General features: G+C 49.2%; 1 protein-coding gene and 1 non-coding gene across 2 annotated transcripts; both read right to left on the bottom strand.

Annotated features, from left to right (window-relative positions):
- Window positions 1-1891: 1891 nt before the first annotated feature.
- On the bottom strand, window positions 1892-25346 carry DLGAP5 (DLG associated protein 5). Its single transcript, XM_044436410.1, has 19 exons — window positions 25312-25346; window positions 21240-21481; window positions 19340-19542; window positions 17643-17735; window positions 16589-16688; window positions 15156-15260; window positions 14840-14910; window positions 14012-14304; window positions 13333-13472; window positions 13038-13164; window positions 11610-11695; window positions 11287-11447; window positions 8772-8867; window positions 7417-7639; window positions 6178-6394; window positions 5250-5310; window positions 4435-4672; window positions 4035-4081; window positions 1892-2572 (listed from the first exon to the last, which is right to left on the bottom strand). The coding sequence occupies exons 2-19, from the start codon at window positions 21469-21471 to the stop codon at window positions 2444-2446; spliced, it is 2622 nt and encodes an 873-aa protein (XP_044292345.1). The 5' UTR covers window positions 21472-21481; window positions 25312-25346; the 3' UTR covers window positions 1892-2443.
- Window positions 15736-15869, bottom strand: LOC123026981. Its single transcript, XR_006415430.1, has one exon.
- Window positions 25347-25669: the final 323 nt, after the last annotated feature.

The raw sequence follows: 25669 nt of genomic DNA, 5'->3' as shown, positions 1-25669 counted from the left end.
TGAGTCCGTGGCAGAGAGTCGCTTTTGCTTTTTTGGGGATCCAAAACATCTCCAGTTTTACCTGTTGTTTGCACCCCACTCTTCAGCCAAGAAATGTCCCCTGGAGCATTCAGAGATGGAGAATAAAGCAGCCTCAGGCTTGCAATTGAGAAAACACGCCGAGGAGGAGAAGGGGCTAGGAGGAAGACGAGCAAGAGCGAAGTGCAGGCAGCCGGTTCCGTGGTCAAGCGGCTTGCGGGGGCCCTTCAGGCAGGGGAGGGCGGAAGGAGCGCTCTGCAGCAGCTGCTTTTGTGGCCGATCCACGGAGCTTCAGTGGCCTTCGCCCTCGCAGTGGTTCTCCTGGGAAGGCGAGGGGTGCAAGCCCCCCAGGGGCTCTTCATTTGTGGGCCAGGCCTGCAGTCCCTGGGAAAGTGTTGAACAATTAGGGAGCAGGTGCTGGGAAAGGGCTTGTTCTGCTTGAGGAGCACAAAACTAGGCTAGATGGGCCAACGGGGTGACCTGGCATTCAGCAACCTGGCTAATTCCTAAGAGGAACCATTGGGATGGGAAGAGGTGGTTCTCCGACGCCCAAATTTGTGCACTTACGGCTTCTTCCTGGCCTTCTAGCATAAAAGCACCAAACTGCGGGGAATACCTTCCCCCTACACAACTTGTGTGCCGGCTGTGCAATGCTGGGCACACACATTCGGTGCACACCCAAGCTAACTGGTTGCCTAGTACAACATTACAAGGTGGGTTGTCCAGGCAGGAGGGAAATCGCAGCCTAGAACTTGGAGTGGGGGAGCGGCAGCAGCGTGAACATTCTCCAAATGAGTCCTGCCGAGCCCCCTTGCTCTCCTGGTGCCGGTGGCAACAGGCGCAGGGCGGCAAGAAGCTACACCGCTACGGCCCTAGAGCAGGGGTGGGCTTTTTTTTCTTCCAATTTATACCCTGCCTTTTTCCTACAAAGGGCTCAAGGCAGCGTACATCATTCTCCTCCAGCTTATCCCCACAACAACACCCCTGCGAGGTAGGCTGGGCCGAGAGTCAGTGACTGGCCGTCACCCAGCTGGCTCCATGGCTGAGTGGGGACTCGAACCCGGGTCGCCTGAGTCCCAGTCCCAGGCTCTGAACCCCTGCACCACACTGGCTCTCCGTTGCTTCTGGACAAAAGGGCCTCGCCAACGACCCTTCACAAGCTGCAAGCCCTGCAATGTTAGCCACAGGCTCAGCCGGTCCCACAGTGCAGAACACGTCACTTCTACCCGCTCCACCTTCTAGGGATGGTCCCCGTTGCCTCATGGAGCTCTGGGCCGGTGCAGGTGGATGAAACCCGCTGGAAGGGCAAGATCCCTGACCAGCCTTTGGGGTCTGCAGCATAATCACAGCCCATTGCAGTGTTTGGAGACATGGGGTCCGGGCCTGGTCCTGAGACCGAACTGAAGAGCCCCTGTGGGAGAGGGTGGTCAGCTCCACGGTGAAGGCCACCCGGTCCCCATTCAGGAGAAATGGGCCTCCAGGCAAAGTTCTGCCTTCGTGGTGCTTAACTGGCCTGGTTCTCTCCAAGCAGTGCAGCACCTCACCTCGCCTCTAGCCCACACGTACCTCCTCTTCGCCTCCCGCTCCGAGCACCCCTTTCCCTGGGCCCTCCTGCCTGCCCGCCCATCAGCCCAGGCAGCCAGCGACCACGCCGAGCCTCTGTGCCAGCCAAGCTGTCCTTCGCAGCCATCTGCACCCCACAGCCGCCGAACAGCCTTCGAGCAGGACGAGGCCGCAAGGACCGGGGCTACGAGTTCCCAGGCTTGGTGCTCCCCTGATGGGCTGGACCACACCCCCCTCCCGCATCTGGACACACACGGGGGTGGGGGGCACTCACTCTGCCAGCAGTGGTGGGATGCGACCTACGGCAGAGTGGAACGGGGCGATGCTGGAACAGCCGACCAAAGGGTGTCCCATGCAGCTTCTGACATCCATTGAAGAGCTATTTTGAGGACATTCGCTCTGGCATTAAAAACCGTGTGCGAGGCACAGAGCGTGACACTGCTGGGCTCGACTGGAGCTGCCTAAATGGGGATAAACGAACAGTGCACCGGCCAGGTCCGCACCGCTGTTTATGGAACAGATCCAAGCAGATGTAAACTAATGATTTAAGTCAGACTCATTTTCTTGGTGATGTTTTATTTTTATTTATTACATTTTTTTCCATTTAAACTGTCATTTAAGTATTCTAAAAGGATATTTTTAAAAGAAGTGCGAGAAGAGCCTAGCACTCACATTCTCTACCACACAGTTTCACTCCCTCCTCTGGCTAAAATACTCATCTCGGACCTTAACACTGAAATAATCCGGTAATGAAACTCAAAATGATAAACGTAAAAAGAGTTCACCCACCCCACTTCCTCAGTGCAGATTTGGTCCTTCTCAAGCCCAAGGCACCCGCAGCCGACAGGATAAATGCCACCCCTTATTTTTCCCCATCTAGTGGAGGAAGTGGAGAGAACACAATGAGGTCATTGAACGTGGCGTCTGCTGTAGATTTCACAGCTTCGTTCCTGATGGGAGTGAAGAAGAGGCTGGTTTCCGGAATTCCCTGCTGGAAACAAGACAACACGTCAAGATCGGAAGGCAAAAGGACCACCACTTCATTCGCTACTTGGTCCCAGCTGTCCTTTGGAACCAAACAAAGTTTCCAGTCCTCTTGGGGGCAGAGAAGAGCTTTTGAATGGGACTGTTTGGAGTCAGCTTTGAGGCGATAAGGAAGTGGGCACGGTGAGGCTCCTGGCAGCCAAAGGAAACCCTGCTCTCTCAGTGACCGGAAATGCTTTTCAGGGACACCCTGCAACAGATTCTAGCCAAAGTAACTCGCAAAACAATTCCTCCCTCCAATAATTGTTTTGCGGTGCTGCCAGAAGCTCTCCCCCCAGAGCAGACAGCACAGCTCTCCTGCCAAGCCTCACTAACCAAGGGGGCGATCTTTGGGGTACGGAGTCTCTGCAGTTTCATGGGGGACTTCAGCATCTGGACGGCCCCTGTCCATGCATGTGTGCATGGCAGAGAAGGGGCGTAAGGTGGAGAAAGCCAGTTGCAGACAGCACGAAATAGGTGCAAATGAAATCTTTACTTGTGACCCAGTTCCAAAAGTTTCCGGCAATGTTTCCAAGAACCCACAAAAGTTCATACACCATTGGTATCTGCCCCCTGCTCCCCTCAGCTGCTTTACCAGCTCTGTTTCCCATTCAGTTGGACGATCCAGCCCACAATTACCCTTGAATTCTGGACACTTCAGTTGAGTTATATCCTGAGAAAATTCTATGCTGGTAGAAAACCCAGTCTTGGAAAGGAGGGCCTGGCAGGCCAAAAATCCTCAAGATCTGCTTAGGCAGCCGTGCTTGCCATCTGAATTTGTGCCTTCCATGCACGATGACCCGGCCAGCTCTTATTTTGGTCCATGATACACCTCAGTTATACCCAAGCTGCAGAGGGCACGGTTTGAACAGGATTAGGCACTTCAAAAATGGTTTTCGGCCCTGGGCGTGACGCCTCCTGTGGAACTATGCGCACACATGGTTTTCTTCACAGAAGCCAGTAAGGGACTGCCTCAAGGAAGAGCAACCAGCTCCCTGAAACCAACCAAACTGGTTACGTGCTGAGCAGCCCAAGGGAAGCCAGAACCCCCCCACCCTCCCTCCCTCCCTCTCGAAAGCTCAAGCATATCTGAGATCTCAACCGACACATGCGCACGTCGCTGTCACGGCAGCGCTGCAAAACTCGGCCTGGCCACGCAGAAGAGACGGGCACCAACCGCTCTGTGGGCCAGCGAGGCAGTCCGGTTTCTGCTTGTGCAACACCACGGGATGCATTTGATGTGGGTTGCTCTGGGGAGGAGAAATCGGAACTTGCCATTCTTGTTCCTCCCCAGTTCCCCGCTCCGTAATACATATGCGCGCGCACACACACTTGGCAAAATCAAAAGCATGGCATTATATTAACCACAAGAAACGAATCTCACACGAGGGGATGTAGCAAATGACTGGCTTAATTCCAAGCAAATATACCTGGTGGTCAAGAATTCCACTGTCATAGGAGATGTCACCCAGGAGGCCTGAAAAATAAAGTCATGCATTCAGTGGGGTTTGTTCACCATGAATTATCCTTAAAGAGAAGCCACGGTTTGTTCTTGGGTGTGAACTGTGGGTTGCTACTCAGCCGTGGTTTGTTGGGGGTTGGGAGCATGGAGCAGCCTGTGACCCAACAATGAGGCAAGACACACGGAGGCTTGTCGGACAGTGTGAACCTGCCTTTTCTTTTGCTGGAGCGGAGCGACGCAGGCCGCTGCAGGAATCCCACACCTGCATTGCTCTTCGGGATCCCAGGATGTGAGCCCCTCAGCCAGAAGCTCTCCGCACTGCTCAGACAATCATGCTGTAAAGATGTAAGTCTACCAGTTTTGCTTACTTTCTGGAGTGTGCGGTCCTTCACTCTGAGAGCAAATTCCTTCTGAGTGGGAATCCTCCTTGGGACCACACAAGACGCCCCGGTCGTTCAGGACTGCAGTGGTCTGGCACACCTCCTCCGCCATTTCTGGCTCCTCCTTTTCAAGACTGGAATTTCCCAGCCCTTGACGACGGGCAGGGACCAAGCCATCCAAATCTTTTGAGGATGACTGCCTGTGACAGGCGATCATTTGTGTATCCTAGGATTCAGAGAAGAGAGCGCGAGCATGCAGAAACAGCAGAAACGGGCCATTCCTTGCATTACAGAGAAGTGGTGGCCGGCCTTTAAGGTTCATCTAAACCTCAGAAGGGATGGCTTAGAAGAGCCTGATGGGATGGCCACACGGAGCCTTGGAAAGCATTTCCTTGAGACAGCTGAGTCTGTGAACTATGCAGTTTTAAAAAGCTGCTCATAGAAATTCCACTGCTTCAGAATCTGCAACAGAAAAGCACTCAGCAACGAAGGAGAGCCTACCACTTCCGTCGTAGTTGAGGAAAGGCAGGCCGCTCACCTGTGCCTGTCCTCCTTCGGGAGGCCACCTGTGCGTTCACACTCATGGGCTCTGCACCTGCCTGGAGCTCCATGCAGCACAGAGCCCAAGCATGTGATGCACAGACCACGAAGAAGAATTTGTACTGCCCAGAAACTCTTCCTATGGTTTACTATAAATCCTTTTACTTGTAACTTGGACTGACTGGTTTGGGAACCACCTTCTGGGAGCAACGCAGGTCTCTGATCTTACGGACAATCATGCATTTGAAGACACTAGCACTTACGACAGCTTCTTCCGCTGGCCCTGCTGCTATGGCGTGAGAGTCCTCTGCAGTCCGGATGTCACTGGGGGAAAAGGAAAGAGAGCACACATCCACCATCTGGCTTTCCCAGAGCGAAACCGTGGGGAAGGGGTGCATTTGTGAAGGAGAGGAGAGGTTATTTACTAGAGCTTCCGAAACCCTCCCTCTTAGTCAACAACCAGCACGTTGCAAAGACTACCCTGAGGGCCAGATGCATGGTCCGAATTGGCACAAGGATGGTGTCGCCCACTGGGACAGCGGCAGAACGACGAGCTCCTTTTTCCAGGGCAGGCAGGCAGTTAGCCATAACTGCTCCTACTGCATTCCTTCCAGGGCCAGTAGAAAACACCGCAAGACCCTGAATTCAGCCCGAGAAGAGGCTGAGGTGGCGCAATTTGAGCTGCCAGCAGGGCCAAGCGACACTGGGCCAGGCATTGCTGCTGGATGGAGCTGCGATTCAGGAGCAGGCAGGAGAGCTACTAAGCAGGACAGAGGGGCCGGGGGTTTGGCAGGGGCTCCGTGTCGTGGGGAAAGCTCCACATAAAATAACGAAGCAGCCCCAGATCCTTTCTTCTGGGTCAGCAAAGAAGGGCTGTGCATCAGCTCAGGCAAGCATACGACAAAGGGCACCCGCATGCGTCCACTCCGAGTGCCACAGGGAGCCTCTGAGCAGAGGGGAAGCAGCCCTTGGATTCCAGGGGGCAGGTGCCACTTTTGGGGCCGCACGGGAATGCCTGAGCACAGCCAGCGCGTTCCTGTGGGAGACGGCAGGCTGCGCTGGGCAGGTCCTTGGTCTGACCTGGAGCAGCTAGCTGTGCTTCCGATGCCATGGCTAGCTGGGCGAGGGGCTCAGGTGGCCCGCTCCGACACGGACAGTCTTCTCTGCACCTGCCGCAGGCCAGTGGCATACCTTTGCTTGGAGAGGGACCTGGGCGGGTCAGACCCGGCAGAGCCCCAGAGTGCGTTCAGGTCAGGCAGAGGCAGAAGGGCTTGGGATGCGGCTGGCAGGCCCAGCTGGATGACGCAGGTGTCTGCACAGCTCTGCAGCAAGGCTTTCGTGGCGGATCTTGGGGCTGCCTGCCTGGATGTCCGTCGGGAGGTCCTGCTGGCAGTTGCTGGGGTTCGGCCTGGGGGAGGGGGAGAGATACAGCATCGGATTAATACAGCACTAATGCCCAAAGAGAGTACGATTTCACAAACATCGCCCCGTGCTCCCAAACCTGAAGCAGCTGCTTCTATCTGGGCACGTGCGGGAACGCCGACTTCAGTCTCTCCAACAGGTGTGCAAAACTGGACACGCCCATTTTGGACAGCAGCTGAAGGAGTGGAGAACACTGTATTCACAAAAACTCAGGAAAGGTGCTAAATTAAACGATTCCAAACCCCAGGGGAGCGGGGGGCGGGAGGCATTTAATGTTGGTATAAACTGGATGGCTTTAAGACGGAATTTTAAATAATTTTCTGGAGAGGACGAGAGAGAGGCTATATCTTCCTCCCAGCATCAGAGGGTCACTTCTCTCGAGGAGCACTGAAGAACGGCCTTGGTCTCTTCCCGCCCATCCAAGTGGCCCGGTAGCATCTGCAGTGGTGCGGAGTGCTTGGCTGGCCCTTCCAGAGCCCTCAAACAGCCGCATATCCTCTCCCCCTTACAACTTCTGCAGAGGACTTGCTCCATGTGCCGTGGCCACTGGTGGCCCGGCAACGAAGGACACAGCAAGAAAGCTTTATGTTTAATTTACTTAACTGCCCCTCAAGAATGCTGTGTTCCAAGTAGCTTGGGATACAAAAACAACATTAGTGAAATTCCCCTCCTTGCTGCGGTCCGGCTGCCTCAACTGCTCAGAAAATGTTTGGCAAGAGCTTTGTTTCAAGAGACTTCTGGAGTAGTTTCAGAAAATTTTTGATTGTATGGCACAGACACGTGCGTGTTCACAGAACAGAGAGTTCTTCCTGTTTAGCCCAGCATGAATATCAAAGATTTGTGGTGACAAAAGGGAAGAGAACTCCTTCCAGTTTTCCAAGCAGGACTTTGCTCTCAAGAGAGAGGACTGCTACTCCCGCAGAGAGCTCAAAGGAACTGAAGCGCATTGACTGGAGCACACACGGCCTCCTGCAACATCTTGCACAAAGGGAAGAGCACTCAGCTGACCTGGGAAAGGTTTGGCAGGAGATTCGATCTGGAAGAAGCCGCCGTCGAACGTAATTTTTTCTGCTTCCGTTGGCCCCACTTGCTCTGCAGCCTCTTTCACCAGCCCGTCCTGCTTCATCTTGTTCTTCAGGGCTGCCTTTATAGCAGCAATGCGCTTCCGGGCTGCTGTCCTTTCAGCAGAGCCGTCCCGGGCTTTGACTGCCCTTTGAAGGGCCGGCTTCTTCTGAAAGTCAAAAGCAAAGACAGGATTGGTCCTCCCAAGAGTTCTGGGGCAGCGGGAACACGACCTCTGCTGACATCCGGGTGGTGCATGGCCCCGGATTTATAACAGGGCCTCCCAAAGTTCCCAACCTTGCTCTGGGGGAGCTTATGTGGAACAGCAGCTGCTGGCAAGAGCTGGGAATTCACCAGTTCGACTCCCGCCTTGGCGAGGGTCACACTGGGCAGCTCGACAGCGTCTGGATGGCTACCAGCCCAGATTAAGAGTTCTGAACATTCAGAAAATGCTATGCACGCTCCCTTTCAGAGCAAAGGGATATCAGCTCCACCCTGCCTTCTGGACATGTGGTAGAAAAAAGGCTTGGAAACGGCGTGAAAGGATTTCACAACCACGCACACACTTTCTAAAGCACGGAATTCTAAGAGGAACACAAAGGGAGAGTCTAATATCTACTTGTTTCGGGGGGACTCCACCCACATCCATTTGCCAGCAATGGCCGCCTGTTCTCTTCTCCAGAACAGACCAAGGGCTCAAAGCATTTCATGTATACAGGATCAACAATTCTTCTAACAGACCCGTAACGTTGTTCATATTGGAGTGGAATGAGGCGCACAGGTGTGAGAGGATGAAAGAGACAGAATTACAGTAGCACTATCCAATTACATGGTCGATTCTGGAAGCTCTTATCTGGATCCCAAAGATGAAAGGAGTATTTTCCAAAGAAGCAAACGTCTGGTCCTTATTACAGGAAAAGCAGTGGGGTGGAGGTAGAAAGAGGAAGGTCTGGACTTTGCCAAAAGCCAAGCACTGGGTGACTGTGGAGAGAGGAGCTGGCTCTGAGTGCTTCTGAGGGGAACATGAGTGCTTAAGAAGGGAGATGCTGCGCATGGCACTTGGCAGAACAGAGGAGGAGACAGTCACGCTAGGGAAAGGTGAAGGCAGAAGCAACGGAAGTCCCAGGAAGAGATGGATAAACTCCCTACAGGAAGTCACGGCCTTGAATTTGGAACAGCGGAGCAGGGACATCATGGAAAGCACTTTCATTCATGGGTCGGGCGACGCGTCGCACAGTCTTCCTGACTATGTGCCCTATGAGATGTGGGGCCAGTGGCTAAATGACAGAAGCCTCTCATACCTTGGCAGGTCTCCTGGACTGGACGTCCTCCTCTATTTGCCAGCCATTCATCTGAAGTTTCCTCAAGTTCTCAAATTTTTTGTTGACATCTTCTACCTATGAGGAGGAAAAGGAACAGCTGCTAGTCTTTAAAGTGAGCCAGAGCAAGGATCTTAACTTGGTAGCACTCCTTCTAAGCAAGACCAAAAGCTTAGAAGTGCGCAAGCGTGCTGGCTTGGAATCTCTTCCACAATGGCAAGAAGTCGCAGAGAGTTCAGCTTCCCAAAGTTGCATTTATTAGGGGGAAAAGTGGAAAACAGGACGCATCCACAGCAATCATGCATTCTTCGCACATTTGCCCAGAAAAGATTGCTTTCTTTAGAAAACCGCAAGTTGAGAAAATGTATGTGGGACTCTGCCATCAGGGACAGCCCCACGTGGAGCAGACCAGTCTAGATCAGAGACATGGCTTCAAAGTCGCCTGTAGTGCAAGTCAGGATCATATCCCACCATGCTATAGATCAGGGGTGTCAAGCCCACGCGCAGCCCAGGATGGCTATGACTGCGGCCCAACACAAAATCCTAAACTTGCTTAGAATATTATGAATTTTTTGGGATTTGTTTTGGTAGTTTGATCACACAGTTCTCAAGCATAAACTTTGTGGACGTCATGATGCAAAATCACGTAAAATAAATGTATGTATGCTCTCGCTATTTGTATACATGCGTGGCTTCAGTTTTACAGCGGTGTGTGGCGTCCAGTGTGTTACCTTCCAAGCGCAGGCAGTCGAATTGACACCGACAGATGTTACATGGGCTCGTGGTGACTTGGCAAGTGAAATGCAGCTATTATCAATATTTCAACCTACCGTCACAAACGCTTTTATACATTTCGACACATTGGCTAAATGCAGTCCTGTGAACAGCGAAAAATATGCAACCTTGCTTTTCAATTTGATACAAGAATTTGAAAACAGATTTCAAGATTTCCAGGAAAATAATAACTATTTTGATATAATTGAGACTCCATTTTCAGTCAATATAAATATCCTACCAGCCAGTTTTCAAATGGAATGCATAGAGCTGCAATCTAACATTCAGCTTAAAGAAAAAATTGATCATGGACTTTTATAGGGATATTTGTCCTCCCAGAGACAAATATCCCTCGCTTCAGAATCATGTCTTATTCATGTTTTTGCTTTTTGGTAGAATCTACATTTGTGAGCAACTAATTTCAAGAATGAAGAACACTAAGAGTAAAAATTAGAGCCAAAATATCGGATGAGCACCTTGAGAACTCACTGAAAATTGCAGCTGCTTCCATTGAACCAGATACTGATGCATTAGTTTCTCAAATACAATGTCAAATCTCCCACTAGTTTTATGTTGGCCTCTTTTCTTTTGCTTTTATAGTAAAAAATATCAAAAATTCAGTGAAGTTTTATTACTTAGATATGTTCATTTTCTATATCAGTGATTGCAAACTTGGAACTTGCTCAACAATGTTAAAAGACTCTCTGAATGAGGTGCCGCATAATTAGGATTATTATGTGAGGATGTTTCTGCTTGTCTGTACTGGTGGGTTTCACGAAAATGATGCACGAAAATTATTTTTTTTTCGCTTATCAGCTTTCATTAGTGTTTGTGTATTTAATGTGCGGCCCAAGATAATTTTTCTTCTTCCAGTGTGGCCCAGAGAAGCCAAAAGGTTGGACACCCCTCCTATAAATGGTTCTGCACAGGTGAAGAACTCAGTACTGGGTGCCAAATACGTAACATGGAGAATTGCAGCCTTTATTTGAATAAAGCACGCTTCTAGCCCATACTCTTGCCAAAGTAGGATGGCGAGGGATGCAAAGATCGGACCAGAATCCAGTTCTCTTGTGGTCGCTGAACTTCTTTCCTGCATGCAGCCCTGGCCAGCAAGAGAGCCGAGCCGAGATCAGGTCTACACACGCTTAGGAGAGCAGTTCCTTTGCACAAAGGACGCAAAGCCCACAAAACAGACGCACAGAGGCAGACCTCTGCTTGCACGGTGGGGGTGTGGGTGGCACGTGTGCAGGCTGGCTCCATGGACTCGCTTCCTGCCAAACACCTGTGCAAGTGCTTGGTATGAGGTGGACTTAGGGCAGAGAGAAAGTGGGCCGGAGTCCGGGGAGCTGAGCTGAGCAACTCCAATGCCTTCCCACCCCCAGAGAGGATTCCTCACACCTTGCTTTGTGGGAGTTTTGAGGGCAGAGATCAACAGTTCCCCAGAAGCCAGAGAAGTGCACATGCGGTAGCCGAGAAGCACTGTTTGCCGGAAACAGAGCAAACTTTGGACATTGCTCACCGTCTCCAAAAATGGCACATTTCCCCTGTCCAGGACAATTCTGCTAACCTGCATTTTAATCAGGCTACAGAATCAGAGCAACCTTGACACAGAAGCAAGATGTTTCAGGGGAAACACAGACAGTCTTGGCTGTAAATAAGAGGTGGAAAGAATGGAAAGGGCTTCCTGAATGCAAGAGAGAAACCCCACACACCAACATCTTACTTGGAAGTTCACCATATCCCAGAATCCAGCCAGGTCAGTGCAGGTAGTTGCCTTTTCCCCACGTCTGAATTCACAGTTGTCCACCAGTCCTTCAAACTGCTTGAATCTCTCTGCTATCAGCAGTCGGGTTTGCCCAACAGTGGTGCGGACAAGATCTTTTGCTGAAGAAATCAATATTTTGTAACATACATAATGCTAAGACAAACACTGTCTTTAAAACCCAATGTGTTTTTAGTATCCCAACTCCATGGCCAAAGCAGCAAAGCAAACTGTTTTGTCCTGGACTGCAATTTTGCAACGACTCCTCGCATCTCTCCTCTTACCATCCTCAGGGATATCCATTTCAGCTGTTCCATCCCATTCGAGGCAACATGACGACAGCCGCTCTGTCTCAGACTGAAGGATGTTTCTTGAAAAGCAAGTAAAGCACACAGTTCAGTGATGTGAGCGTCGTTTTGGTATCTGAGGCCACAGGGAAGATGCTGGCCTGGGCAAACTTAGCTGATGGCCAGGACTGGGGATGGGAGCAATTCATCTGATCTGTATTTGAACTGTGTGCAGCCCACTGACCTAGCAAAGGTACCAATGGGAAATATACTCTGCACGCCTAGGAAGAGATTCTAGCTTGAATGGCAGCGGACTGGGCTCTTTATGCCTATTTACTTGCATCACACTCATTGTCACACTCACTCAAGGGCCGCATAACCTGCACACCTTTCCCTGACCCATATACACACATGCATGGCTGATTTGTTTTTTAAAACCTTTTGACAGTTGCCAGAAGTCCTTGTTTGCAAAAACGAAAACGAACAAATAAAAAGGGAGTGCAGATATCTCCTTTCTGGGAGGCTCAGGGATTCATGGGAAAAGGTGAAGAGCACTGAGAACAGTGAGATTTATTTACTTATTTTATTTAAATCTTTTCTATATCGTCCCATACTTAAAAGTCTCGGGACCGTTTCCACCCATTAGTCCAAAAAATAAAAATAAGAGTAAGAATTACAATTGCCCAGCATCCGTTAAAATATAAACCCACCACTAAAACAGACTAACGATTAAAATACTGGGCGACAGAAAAGGTTTTATTAGATGGCCAACAGGGGGTTACATGTGAGGCAGGAGGCCGTTGCACTGCTTTGCTTCTGTTGTCCACTGACCCACGGGCAGCACTCCAGCGTGTGCAGCAAAAACTATATGCGGCCTCCTAATATTCTGCTATAAGTACAGCGCCTGTTACTGAGCTGCAGGAGGTCACATGACCATTGGCCAGGCAAGGCCCCACGTCTGGGGTAGCCAAACGTGCTTTCCTTTGCACCTCGGAAAGGCCAACAGAAATCAGGTGCTCAGCCGGATTTCTGCCGCTGTCCCTCACCAAAAGGTAACCCGCCAGTGACGGCTGTGTCGTTCAGGCACCTGTGGCCCGGCTTTCGTCAGCGCAGTTTCAGGAGGAGCTTCCTGCCGCTCCCACCCAGCAGCTGGCTCACCGCATCCGACGGGACTGGAGCAGCCTCCCTAGTCTGGCCTGGATGGCAGGACAGCCAACGGCGCACGTGACAACCCGGCACCCAGTGGGTGGTCAGGGGCGCTGGCGGCTCGCAAACAAGCCCCCCCCCCCGGAAAATCGTCTGGGTGAGGACGTGACGGCCCCCCAAGGGTTTCCGGTGCCGTGCGATGGGCAAACGGGTTGGTGTTCTGCTACGCAAGAAGCGCACGTGCTCAGCCAGGTGGCCCACCAGCCTCGCTGCACCCACCTGAAGTAGGGCACGCCGTGCTGCAGCTCCGCTGTGGGGTCTGGCGGGGCTGTCGCTGGCAGGTCTGCACACCGCCGGCCGCTCTCCTCCTCGGCCGGCGCAGTGTCCCTCGTCTCGGGAGGCATCCCTTCTGGGAAGAAAGAGAAACCTGCACAACTCTCCTCTGTGCTAGAGGAACTTCAGGCTGCACTGAGCTCTCCATCAACTGAAGCGCTGTAAAGACTCACCAGCCTCTTAACTAATAACCAGGTAAGTTCAACATGTGTAAGATTACAAAACCCTCTTTTGGGCTCACCTGCCTTGACTTCCACAGATCCCAGTGAAGACGGATGCTCTGGAAAGTCTTCTCTTGTCACCTCGGGGAGAGGGGAGAGCTGTGTTTTTTGGTTGCAGTCCTGCAGCTCAGATTCTTCTGCACCTTCTTCAAGGACTTCACTAGGAAGAACAGTAATCCATAATTCAGACGAAAGATGCCGCTGAATGGCTAAGGCCAGGCAGCGTTTTGACAGCTCAATTTCCCTTAACTACATTACTCTCAGCAAGCAGGCAGGCAGGCGCATGCAGGACAGATGGACAGCAGGGGAGGCACTGGAGCTGGGTGAGAATACAGCTTCTTGATCTTAAGAATACAGCTTCTTTTCTTTTCTAACTTCTTTTATATTTTTTATTTATTTTATATTGTTAACTTTAATTTTATATTGTTATTTTTGTACTGTATTGTATTTTATTGTGTTGTAAGCCGCCCTGAGGCTTCGGCAAGGGGCGGCATAGAAATGTTCTAATAAATAAAATAAAAATAAATAAATCATCCCTTTTTGACAGCATCTTGACTAGTAGGAAACAGACTCTGAGTTTTTGAGTCCACTCCTTGGCCTGCATCAATACCATCTCCCAAATTCAAACAGTTGGAGTGAATTAGGGAGCTGTACTAATCTAAGACATTGTACAGGAAAGGCTAAGTGGCGAGGGCTTACTTGTTGGTCTGCATGGGGCTCCAGAAGAGATGGGGTGATAAGAACACATCTGCCCTGGAAGGGCTCATCGGTTTAACCCTGTAGGTGCTCAACCCCTCCAGGGGCTTAAACACAAAGTTCTGAGGGGCAAATGACCGCGTCCTCCTGGGTGGGACAGAAGCCAGGATGGGAGACACTGGCAGGTTTTCCTTCTCAATGAAGGCCACATCCTGTTCCACTTCAGCAGCAAGCTGAAGTTTTGCCTTTCCTTTCTCTGGCTCTGCAGGAGCCCTGTCTTTCACACTGGGCGATGCCTGTTAAGAGAGCACAGAGGTTTGTGTTTAAAGTTGTCCGCCACTTTTCCAGCTGATAAGGAGTAGTTGCATTCTACAGTCACTCGCTCAAAACACTTCCACTGAAGGATGTTTCTTCTTCCACCATCACCAGCCTAGAAATACAGATGAACAGAGAGCTGGAATAGCTGAGTGCTAAGAACAGACAGCCAGGAAATTCCCCAAATCTAGGCGGCTTTTGGCAACCCAAATTCTCGACCTTCCCCCTTGCTAGTAGCCTTTAAAAATGTTTAATAGTTAATGCCACTTGATCTTTGTTTTGTATTTTTGTCTGTATTTTGTTGATATTGTATTTTAATATGTTGTAGTTGGTTTTTTATTTTGTTTTATCTTGTGACTGTGGGCTGCCCAGAGGTGCTATGGCACAATTGGGCAGTATACAAAAGTTTTACATAAATAAATAAATATGAGACAACACCTGTCTATCATACAGGGCTGTTCTTAAAGAGACTGTAATGTGAAAAAGCATGTTTAGAAGTTAAGATAAAAAGCTTACAGTTGCTTCTTCCTTTCTGACTCCTCTTGGCTGCTTTCCTTTCTGTGTTGCACTTCTCTGGGGCAGATTACCTAAAACAGGATGAATCTGGCATTACTGGAAGAGTTACTCAGAACAAACCTGTTCTCTGCCCCACTCACATGAAAGCCAAGGAGGATGTGTCAGGGTTGTTTTCTTTGAAGGCCCCATCCAGATGTTTATAAAAGTAGAGGGGGCAGAAATATATGGAAAGTACAGTTGGGGGGAAATTAAGATGAAGACGAGTTATAGCCGCGCTGATCGCTACCCAAGCAGAGCTGTTCCCTGCTTCACTCACTTGCATTGCCGGCAGGTCGTGATGCCTGCGGTATCCTGGTCTTGGAATGCGCCGCTGCTCTTGTGGTTCTCCCATGCGTGGCTGTGGAGCCTGCAGGTTGCCTTTCTGAAAGAGGAGGGGGAAAGTCCCATGCTTGTCAAGACCTTTCACATTCTGGTGATCAGACGTTAACGGCACAGGAGCAGGGTGACTGGGAGGTATTTGGCATCTCTCCTCAGGCTGAGGGACAGAGGCCGGGGCTGGAAGGATGCAGCATTCAAAGGGAAGAGGAAATCGCAGAGGACAAAAGCAAGAGACTCGTGTGAGGAGGTCTGCACATGCACTGAGAAGAGGGAGAGATTCAAGGTGTTGTCCCCTCCACCCCGCAACTCCTCATCCTCCTGACTAGGTATGAAGTATTCCCAGAAAGCGAATCGCCATTACCATTCAGAAGCAGAGAACGCGGGTATCCTTCCCCAAAGTCCACTCCAGGTATTTCTAGCAGCCCGATTTCACTAGTGCACCTGAATCTTGGGCAGCCTTCCTCCCCAAGATCGAAGATTTTGGTGCCACCAGAGGCTGGTGAGCAGCTTTGTCAGTCCATGTGTGGCATCGTGGCACAGAGCCCTGCTCACTGGACAGGTGCTGTCGGCAGGAGCCACGGAGTTTATTTATGTGGGTGTTGTCTGTTGCCTTCACGTTATAAAAAATGCAACCGCTTCCAAATACAGCCACAGTGCTTTGCACCTGCTGAACTCAGATCTCCAGAGTGCCAAGCCGTTTCTTTGGCAGGAGCTTACCCAGCAAGCTTCTTTCCAAAGCACGTAACAGCAATAAACAAGGGGACCCAAAGTTGTTCCTTTCCTCAGCACAAAGAAATGAAGGCAGATTTGGAATGAGTGCAAGCGTTACGAGGCATGAGCAAAAGAAGAGGACCTGCCTTCCAAAACTGAGCTTAAAATCGCAAGGTTGAGGAGGCTGATGAATGCAGATGAGGAATCTGGAGACCCATGTGGTAAGCTAGGAGGCCAGAAGATGCCCAGAAGGGCTTGGCTCTTCAGGATCCTTCAATTTCCACACCAATCGCTATCCCCACTTGGGATCTGTCTCTGCCTAGGTCAGGCAGTTCTTAGTATAGCAGAGAATTATAAAGGGAGAAGAGATGGGATGCCAAGTTCTTTAGAACCCGCAGTGACTTGAAAATTCTCCTTACTACTTCCAAAAGTATGAGATTTTCAGATGCAAAGCCACGAAAATTAACCCAGGTTACCACCGGTGTATCTTATGGGATGTTGGTACACCTGTTCCCCAGTGGAACCGTGAAGCTCTAAATGAAATATAGGCTTAGTTGCAATCCACTCTGGGCCCTTGAAACAGCAGCAAACAGTCCCATACAAACAACATCCAAGTATCATGTTAACCCTGGACTGGATGATACTGCCAACAATTTATACCTTTGCTCTCTGTGTGGGGAGGTTTATCCAAGTAGATCCGATTCTGTTTCTGCTGACCTGTTTGCGCATGGCTGCCCTTGCTGGTGGGGACAGGCATCATCTACAGAGAGAAACAACACAGACCTTTCAACACACTCCTTCCATATCCCTTCCTTTTACACCCAGCAGACACTAGCATGGCAATGACTCCCTTGTGGTGCCGCCCGAGCCATGTCTACTCAGAAGAAAGTGTCAGTGAGTTCAATGGGAGCTACTCTTGGTAAGTGTGTGCAGGTTTGCTACCTTAAGTACAAAAGCCTTAAGTCTGTCCTTGAAGAGAGCGAGATATTCGATAAGCTCTCTGCTTATCTTACGCACAACTAAAGACAGAAGAAGCTATTTCTGTGCTTTCCTCAAATGATTACCATTAAATAGTGAGTATTAAAGACAGCTGCCAGTACCAGATCAAACAATACAAGATACAATTGTCAGTTCCACAAAAAGCTGCTAGATGTTATACCCTTCTGCTCTAACAGCTCTATTCTATGAAGACATTTAAAAGTGCGCAAGTCAGCATAATTCTTTGAAATAAATATTCAAAGAATTATGTTCTAGGGTCCAGAAGATTGTGCAACTATGTCCACGTATCGGGAAAGCACAAGCGGGTGCATGGGCCATTGTCAGTTTGAAAGAAAGAATCCAGGAAAGGTGATCGAGAGATTTGCTTCTGATTCTTGGACTTTTCCTCTAACTACAGACATTTTACTCGCACCATCTCACTTGAGAGAATTAAGAGTTCAAGAGACAAGAAGGAGAGACCTTGGATGGAGACTTTTCCAAAGCACCTGGGAAAAAACACCGGCCAGTTGCAACTGTTGGATGCAGGACACAAATTGGCCAGTGTGGTACTTTATTGGTGTGCTTTCTGCTGGTGTAAATCAAACAACACACCCCAACAGGCACAAATGAAAATTTACCCATCCCTGGTGAACAGGTTAGTTGCTAGAACTCCGATAGCTCGTTTCCTTATTTAACATTTAAACTACATGAACAAGAATAAATATGTAGAACCAACTCCAGAAGGATGTGGTCTAGCTGGCGGTCCGACTGGCTCTTGCAGGTGGGTCTTTGTCTTTGATCTTGTCATCCGCACTAGTGGTGCAGCTTCCTAGAAGAAGACCCAAGATTGATCAACAGATTGCCCATCTGTACCTGTAACATATTACAGTTTTAGTAAGAAACATAATTTTCCCCACCCTGTTTAGAGTAATGTCCTAAACAATTAGGGATGGTCACATGGCTATTTCAGATGCTTGGTTTCATGGCATTTACAGCTTTGGCTGTTATTATTGCCTTGTACTATATTGTTTGGGAATCTGCTTTGCCAAAAAGTTGCTTATAAAATAGCTCCCATTTAAAAAAATAGTGAACAGATCCTGATCCAGCATTGACCAAACAAGGAATTATTTCACACCAGTTGAATTTTCCACTTTAACACAGGGACACTGACTTTACAATGCCATGGGTAGAATCCAGGCATTTTAGAGACCTCATTCTAGGTTGCTTACTGACCCGGGTGCTGTTTCTTGTTTTGTATTAAGTTGTCTTTTATTCTTTTAAATGTCTGAACTTAATTGCATTTAATATTTAAACTGTTTTAAAATGGATTTTGGTTTTTTACCTGGCTGTAGTCAACAGAGAGCTTTTGTTATTGGGGGTACATTTCAAAATGTACTAAGTACATGTTTCTATCTCCTGTGCGAGGCCCCACCTAGATAAGTTTATTGCATCAAGAGCCATTACATTAAATAGCTTCAGGGACTGTGGCATTGCAGCAATGCAGGAAAATATTCATGGCACTGCATTTGTGCAGCTACCCAGCATGGCACAAAGATCATCCATGACAAAATTCCTAACACAATCCACCGCGTGTAGAAAGTGCATTGCTAAACTCATTCCTAAATAAGTGAATGCACAAGTCCTACTTCAGAAGGAGAGAACTAGGAAAAGAAAGGCAACCTTCTAATACTGGATTTAGAAACATAGAAACAGAGCGAGTCAGAAGGGACCTCCCGGGCCATCTAGTCTGACCTCCAGCACCAGCCGGCTCCGCTCACGACATGCCCTCCATGTGCATTTCTTCCTGACCGCATCAGAGGAAGGAGGTGAATTTGCCGAGTGTGGAGAAGGAGCTGCCTCCAAGCTTGGTAAGGCTTCAGCTTTTGATAGCCAGCAAGCCAGGGCAGAGTGGCTTGCTTAAATTTGTTCTGGCTAATATATTTGTTTACTTGGAGGCAATCTGGAAGAAGGCAAGACAGATCCGAAGCTTACTTTCGCTATTTGTTTTCCTTCTGATGAAGAACAGGAATGAATGAAAGGAAAACCTATTTTCTTCTCCTAGTCAGCTGTTTCATTCCGAACCAGTTGGCCTGAGAAACTACCCTTGATTTAATGGAAGCACTTGAGCGAGCATTATGGCCAGTTCAGATGCAACAGCTGCCAATAAATGGGCCTTCTGCTCATGTGCTCCCTCCTCACCATTTGGCTCGCCTGTTTCAGGTTCATCCATGCCAAGACTGGCCTCCAAACCAGGATGGAAGACCCCCCTGAAACCGGAGCTTCCAATTCTGATTTGGATAAAGATAAGAGGGAGGGAGGAATTGCAGCACAGATGGGTTTCCAAATACGCATGAACTGGGCCCTAGTGAAATCACAGGGGAAAAGAACACAGAACAGTTATGCGTAAGAACGAAACCTTCCTGCTTTACTGACCTTCTCCTTCGGCTTGCTTAGTACAGGAATCTGAGATGGTTTTGGAACGAAGACAGGGTCCTCTGGTTTGAATCGCCCACATCTGAATATAGGTTTCTCCCTCTGCTCCTTTAACTTACGAAGCTCTTTTTCAGCTTTGTAACGCTGTAGCATTTCCATCCGCTCTTGTCCACGCGTCTTAACTGTGGTGTTTGAGTATTGGCCTGTGTGTAAAAATAAGTCTCATCAATAATGACTTAACCCGAACAAACAGCTCAGTCCTTTCCGTCTAAGTACAAAGGACATGGAGATGGAAAGTTTAATACCTTCAAAGGCAGAATCAAAATTCAAAGCTTTTTTTGACAGTTTTGCACCACTGGGCTGAATCCAAGATGTAGGATTTTACATTTATCTGTGTTGAACTTCATTTAGTCAACACAGTCCTAGGCTACATTTATTTAAGCATACCTTTTGGATCATAGGAAGTAACAGATATACTTGTTTCTGTGCTGCACATCTGTATCACAGAACAAATTTGTTTGTTTATTTATTTAGCAGACTTATATGTCGCCCCATTCGCCTAAGCCTCGTGGCAGCTTACAAATAAATAAACAAACATCACTAATACAATAAAATACAGTTGGAGCACCCAAAGCAAACATATCTGCTTTGGCTGCTACATTTTAATGAAGTTGACACTAAAGACATTTAAAAAGGAGATGGCAACAAGGGTGGAGAGGGGTCTGGAACCAAGTTCTGTGAGGACCAGTTGAAAGAGTTTGGTATGCCTAACCTGGAGAGGAGGAGGTTAAGGACAGACATGAAAGCCATCCGTAAATATCTGAAGGACTGTCACACCAAGCTAGAGTGGGCCGGTTCTTTCTCGCTCCAGATAGCAGGACTAGAATTAATGGGATGGAAGCCCCAAGGAAGCAAATTTCAGCTCGGTATTAGGAGATGTTTCCTAATGGTAAGAAACAAGTGGTGGTGCCCACCCATGAGGATGGCTTTAAAAGGATGCCGGAGATTCCTGGAAGAGGAGGGGGCCAACAATGGCTACTAGCCTTGCTGGCCATGTGCGGCCCCCTTCGCCAGTCGCGGAGGAGCTGGGCAGGAGGAGGCCTTGCACCCGTCCTGCTGGAGGGATCCTGTGGGCAGTTGGTTTGCCACCATGTGTACAGAGTACTGGACTGGACGGACCTTCAGTATGATCCTGCTTGGGATCTCTCAGATTCTTATGGCTGCCTCCAGAGCTAGCAGGCCTTCCTTTCCTGGACAGCCATTGCTCGAGGTAGCTGTGCTTGCATCCTGCACTGAGCAGAGGATAAACTAGAGATCTCCCAGGACACTTCCAACTCTAAAATTCAGTGGCTCGCTTTTAGACTAATTTTGTTGTTGTTGTTGGTCGCAAAGTCGTGTCCGACCCATCACGACCCCATGGACAACATTCCTCCAGGCCCTCCTGTCCTCCACCATCCCCCGGAGTCCACTTAAGCTCACGCCAACTGCTTCAGTGACTCCATCCAGCCCCCTCATCCTCTGCCGCCCCCTTTTTCTTTTGCCATCTATTGTTCCCAGCATCAGGCTCTTCTCCAGGGAGTCCTTCCTTCTCATTAGGTGGCCAAAGGAGTTGAGTTTCATCTTCAGGATCTGGCCTTCTACTAGACTAATTTAAGTCCTAGTAATTTGGAAAGTTTTGCTTCAAGTAGGATTAACATTAGACTGAACTAGATAGGTATGCTTGCTTGAGAACATCGCACTGTTCTCAGTATGGCTCGTTCTCAAATGCAGAATGAATTGTGAAATCCAAGTCTTTTAAAACATAGGTTAACTCGGCAATTCCTTGGATTTCGGGAGGGCTACCTTGGCAAAGCCTAAAAACAAATACTTGGTTAAACATTAGTCACATGCATTTACTTACCTGGCTTTGCCTTGTTCTTTGGCAAGTATCCTTCACCCGAATCTTCCGGGAGAGAAAATTCCTTGCCTCTGGATGCCTGAGTATTGACATCAAGCAGGCCGAGCTGCCTGCCCTTATTGAACTCATTGTGCCTGCTCTCCTTCTGGCTGATAGACTTTCGGGAGGCAAGTTTTGTCCTGAGGGTCTGGGTACTCAGATCCTTTTTGTACCGAGTAGCAAAGTTTGTAGCCATTTCGTTTTTTCTAGATAAAAGTGAGGGGAGAAACATTTTATATTATAGATTTTGTTCTCCCTCTGCGCACATTTCCACTGCTAATCTACCTTCTTTAGTATATACATTCATGAAATATTGGAATACAATATTGTAAGGGTAAAAGTAAAGACCAGGGCACCTCCAGCCAATTTCCTCTATTAAAAGCAGGTGTGAGAACCATAAAGGATTATTGTGGTTATTTTATATCTATACCCCACCTATATCTCTTGCAAGGAACCCAAGGTGGCTCGCAAGGATTTCCTCCTCTCCATTGCATCCTGCAACCACCATCTGAGGTAGGTTAGGATAAGAGCCAGTGACCAGTGCAAAGTTCCGCAGTGAGCTTCATGGCCAAGTGAAGACTAGGCTGTGGATCTCCAGAACCTCAGCCCAACACCACACTCGATCAGGTCCTTCCCCATCCCTTTGAACACATACACACACACACACACACACACACACACTTTCTCTCTCTACATACAGTGAAGGCCCCTTATAGATGCACAGAATAAACGGGAGCGCACTGCAGCAGGCAGGGCTGTTTCCGTGTAATGGTTTAGCAACATGGACTGTCCGGGACAGGCTGGCGTTAGGTGCCGTCTGCATCAGTGGCAGCCCTTGCAGGTGGTGCAGTATGATGTCAGGGTGTCTCGGGGCTGAACAACTCAGTGGGTAACCACGGTCTGTGGTTGGGTTGACGGAGCTTTGGCCCATGAACGGCGCATGCTTGCACATCATGTTCCACAACTTGTCCTGCAGCAGCAGGGGGTTGGACCCAATGGCTTCTGGCCCCCTCCAACTCTACTAGTCTATGAACGTACAGAAGAGTTGATTATGGGCTGTGGGCGAAGAAAATTAGGCAGAAGTGTAGTGGGCAGCGTGTCCTCTGACAACCCACCGCTTTTTACAGGGATGGGTTGTCATTATGTACAAAGCAGGCCATACTCTGCCACAAAACATTTGTGATGCTCTTTGTTTTATTATAATGACTAACAATGGCTCTCCTGCTGGAATTTGCTTTTTAGGGTTTTATTGCCTATGGGGCGAGAATAGCATTCATTATCCCTACCATTTCAACCAGAAATAAAAAAGGACTATTACCAACAGAACACGCTCTGTATAGCAAGCGAAGAAAAAGAGTGCGCGGTAGCCCTGGGGAGTGATTCTGAAAAAGGCCAAAGCATGTGATTTCAATACTTAGCGCTGCTATTCTTTGCAACGATTTTGCCGCAAAGGGAGAATATATCAGGCCGAGTCCCACTTGATCGGTCTAAGCTAGCTGTTGTGCTCCTGTGGGTTTTCGGCAGGCAGCGGGTGGGCCACTGTGTGAACAGGATGCTGGACTGGATGGACCCGGACGGCCCTCCTTGTGTCAGTTCAAGCCCCCTGTCTCCCATGGTGGCCTCTGGGGAGCTTCTAACCAGGAAGAGCAACACCCCAATTCCACCCTTTTGTTCGCCATGTTGGGAAAATTTGGATAAATCCTGCCTGAAAAGCATTACTTCTGTGTGCTTTTGCATTGTGGGATCAAATCCTGTACTCCTTCTCAAAACCAAGCTAAGTCACTGTTTAAAATGGCATTGGAATTCAGTTTGCCAGGAAGTATCTTCCTAGCCCAGAGGGCTGCATGTGCCCTGGTCATTCAGAATGTCTAGAGTGGAGATAGGGGTCTGAGCTTATCATGAAGTTTCTCAGTAGCTTGAATTTACATGTCTAAGCAGACCTGGAGATGGGTTCAAGTTACTCAACTACAGTGTCAATACAGGCAATTAGAAATATTGTAATCTCATTGTCTCTGTATGATTGACTGACATTCCTTTATCTGTTCTGGATGTGATGACCTCAGAACCTTATTGTAATGTCTGCATTCTGCCATCAATTGCCCTGTACTTGTGTACCTATAAAATACCCTGCAATGGTATTGAAGCTTTGCAGCAGAGTTTACCTCTGCCTGCCCAGTAATGCATTATCGTGAGTATGGACCCACGGGGAACCTGGGTAATGCAATAAAGCCAAGATGGTCTGTACGCTTGATCTTTCCCACGAACCCGAGTTTTATTTCCTCTTCTCAAATTGAGATTCCGGGATTTTCTGACAGCCAGCAACAAAAGGGTTTCAATAGTGCACACACACTCTCTGCACCAAGGTTCTCTCCCACCATCACGGGGCAGATCATTCAAAACTCTCACTGACACTGGGAGTCAGAGACTCACAGATGGTATATGGTGGTATATGGTTGCTTTGTTTTTTGTAAGCTGCCCAGAGACTTTTAGTATTGGGACGGCATATAAAAACGTTAAATACATAAATAAAGATGGACTGCCCCCCACAGCCATCGTCCAGTTGTGCTGCTGCAGGCAGCAGAAAAAGGCATTTTCTATTTCTCTTTCAGCAATAAGGAAGATTGACTAAATCACTCCAGGCCATAGTTATGTTGGGGAAACAACAGGGCTTTGGACAGGGCGTATCCCCAACACAGTACAATTCTGAGACCATTTCTGTACCATCGGCCTTTTCGCTGCTTCCTATTACCCCTCGGCTGGCCATTAGGTGAGATCTGGACTGCTTCCTGCATCACTTTATTTATTTATAACATTTGCATGTTATAAATAGCCTATTGCACCATAGCATCTCCAGGCGGCTCGCAATCAAATTAAAAACCATTTTAAAATTAATTATACATCTGAAAACATTACAGCCCCTAAAATCCATAGAACAAAATCAATTCAAATACAGATAAAATACAAATAAAGGTGCTTGGCATCAGATATGAAAATGTTTAAACCCTTAATTCCTGGAACGGGTTGCCATGGAGGCCCCAACACCGCAGGCTGTTTTCAGAGTTTTCCTGCTTGTTTACACTAGTCTTCCCCCTGATTATATAGGTATGCAAGCATATGTTTCAGACTGCTATTATTTTTTAAGATTGCTGCTTTTATGACATGGTGTCCGCCTATTTCATTTTCGGAAGCCCTCTTGGGAAGGCTCCTGCCCGGAAAGCAGCCAGGAAATATTTAAAATAAACAAGGCACTCTGCACCCGAGCCAAGCGCCCTGGAACACAACTGCCACCAAACTTTGCTGAGCATGCTGGCCGGGAGTGGTGGGCCTTGTAGTCCAACACATCAGGTTGCAGAAGCCCGGCACGAGCTTTCGTGGACCCGCAGCCCGATCCGGATTGTGTCTGGACACCCACAGAAGCTTGTATCACAAGAAGGCGAGCTCGGAGCCCGTTATTGTGTTTCGCTAGGCAGCCCTCACTCGCAAAAGGCTCTCCTCTCCTCTCGCTCCATGCTCGCCATTCTCTTCCCTGCGCCCTTTGTGCTTCTCGGCACTATATGGGGGGGGGCACCCATCCCAGCCTTCCCCAACCTGGTGCCCCCCAGATGTTTCAGACCGCCACCTCTAGTCCCCCCTGCCCATTGGCCATGCTGGCTGCGGCTGATGGGAGCTGAAGTCCCACACTTCTGGTCGGGGAAGCCTCAAGCCGCCCTGACGAAGAGTTCTGTGAAGCTGCAAAGCTGGCGCGCTTGGGCGGGATCGGGGCAGCCCAGAAAAGCCTCTCCGTGTCGGGATTTTGGGTTTCTCTTTCCCTGACGGGCCACCTCGGCTGCCTCTGTTCCCCCCACCCTCTAAAAAAACCCCCTGACAATTAATCCTTAATGATGTCCGCGAGCAAATGCTGCCCTCGTTGGAAATAGCCCCAAAGGCGGCGACGGACCCGAGGGGGAATAGCGAACCTATTCCGGAGATCACCTCCGTGAGCCCCCCAACCTTTTTATTTCGCCCCCAACAGCCCCGCACAGACCCACCGCCGTACCTCGGGGCGCGCGCACGCGCAGTCCTGCCCGCTCCGAGTCGCTGAGCCAAGTCCCCGCGCGACGGGGAACCGACGAGCGCTCCGCTTCGCCGCGCGGATTCAAATTTGGCCGCCGCCGCGGATTGGCCGCACTGAAAGGAGAGCCGCCCTCCGATTGGCCGCGTTCCTGCCCTCTCGCGCGGCCCACCAATCAACGTCGGCGGAGTGGGCGGTGCCAACCAGCTCTCGCTAGGAGACTGTTTAGAATTCTCTTCCCCATTCTCCCGCCTCTGAGCAGCTTACAATATTGAAAAATAGCACACTCATTAAAACAATAGAAATAATCCAATCCAAAATCACTGGGGGAGGGGGACAACCA

Source organism: Varanus komodoensis, unplaced genomic scaffold (genome assembly GCF_004798865.1).
Source record: "Varanus komodoensis strain SLA01 unplaced genomic scaffold, ASM479886v1 scaffold3, whole genome shotgun sequence".
Lineage (NCBI taxonomy): Eukaryota > Metazoa > Chordata > Lepidosauria > Squamata > Varanidae > Varanus > Varanus komodoensis.
This window is presented reverse-complemented; position numbering and strand designations above follow the sequence as displayed.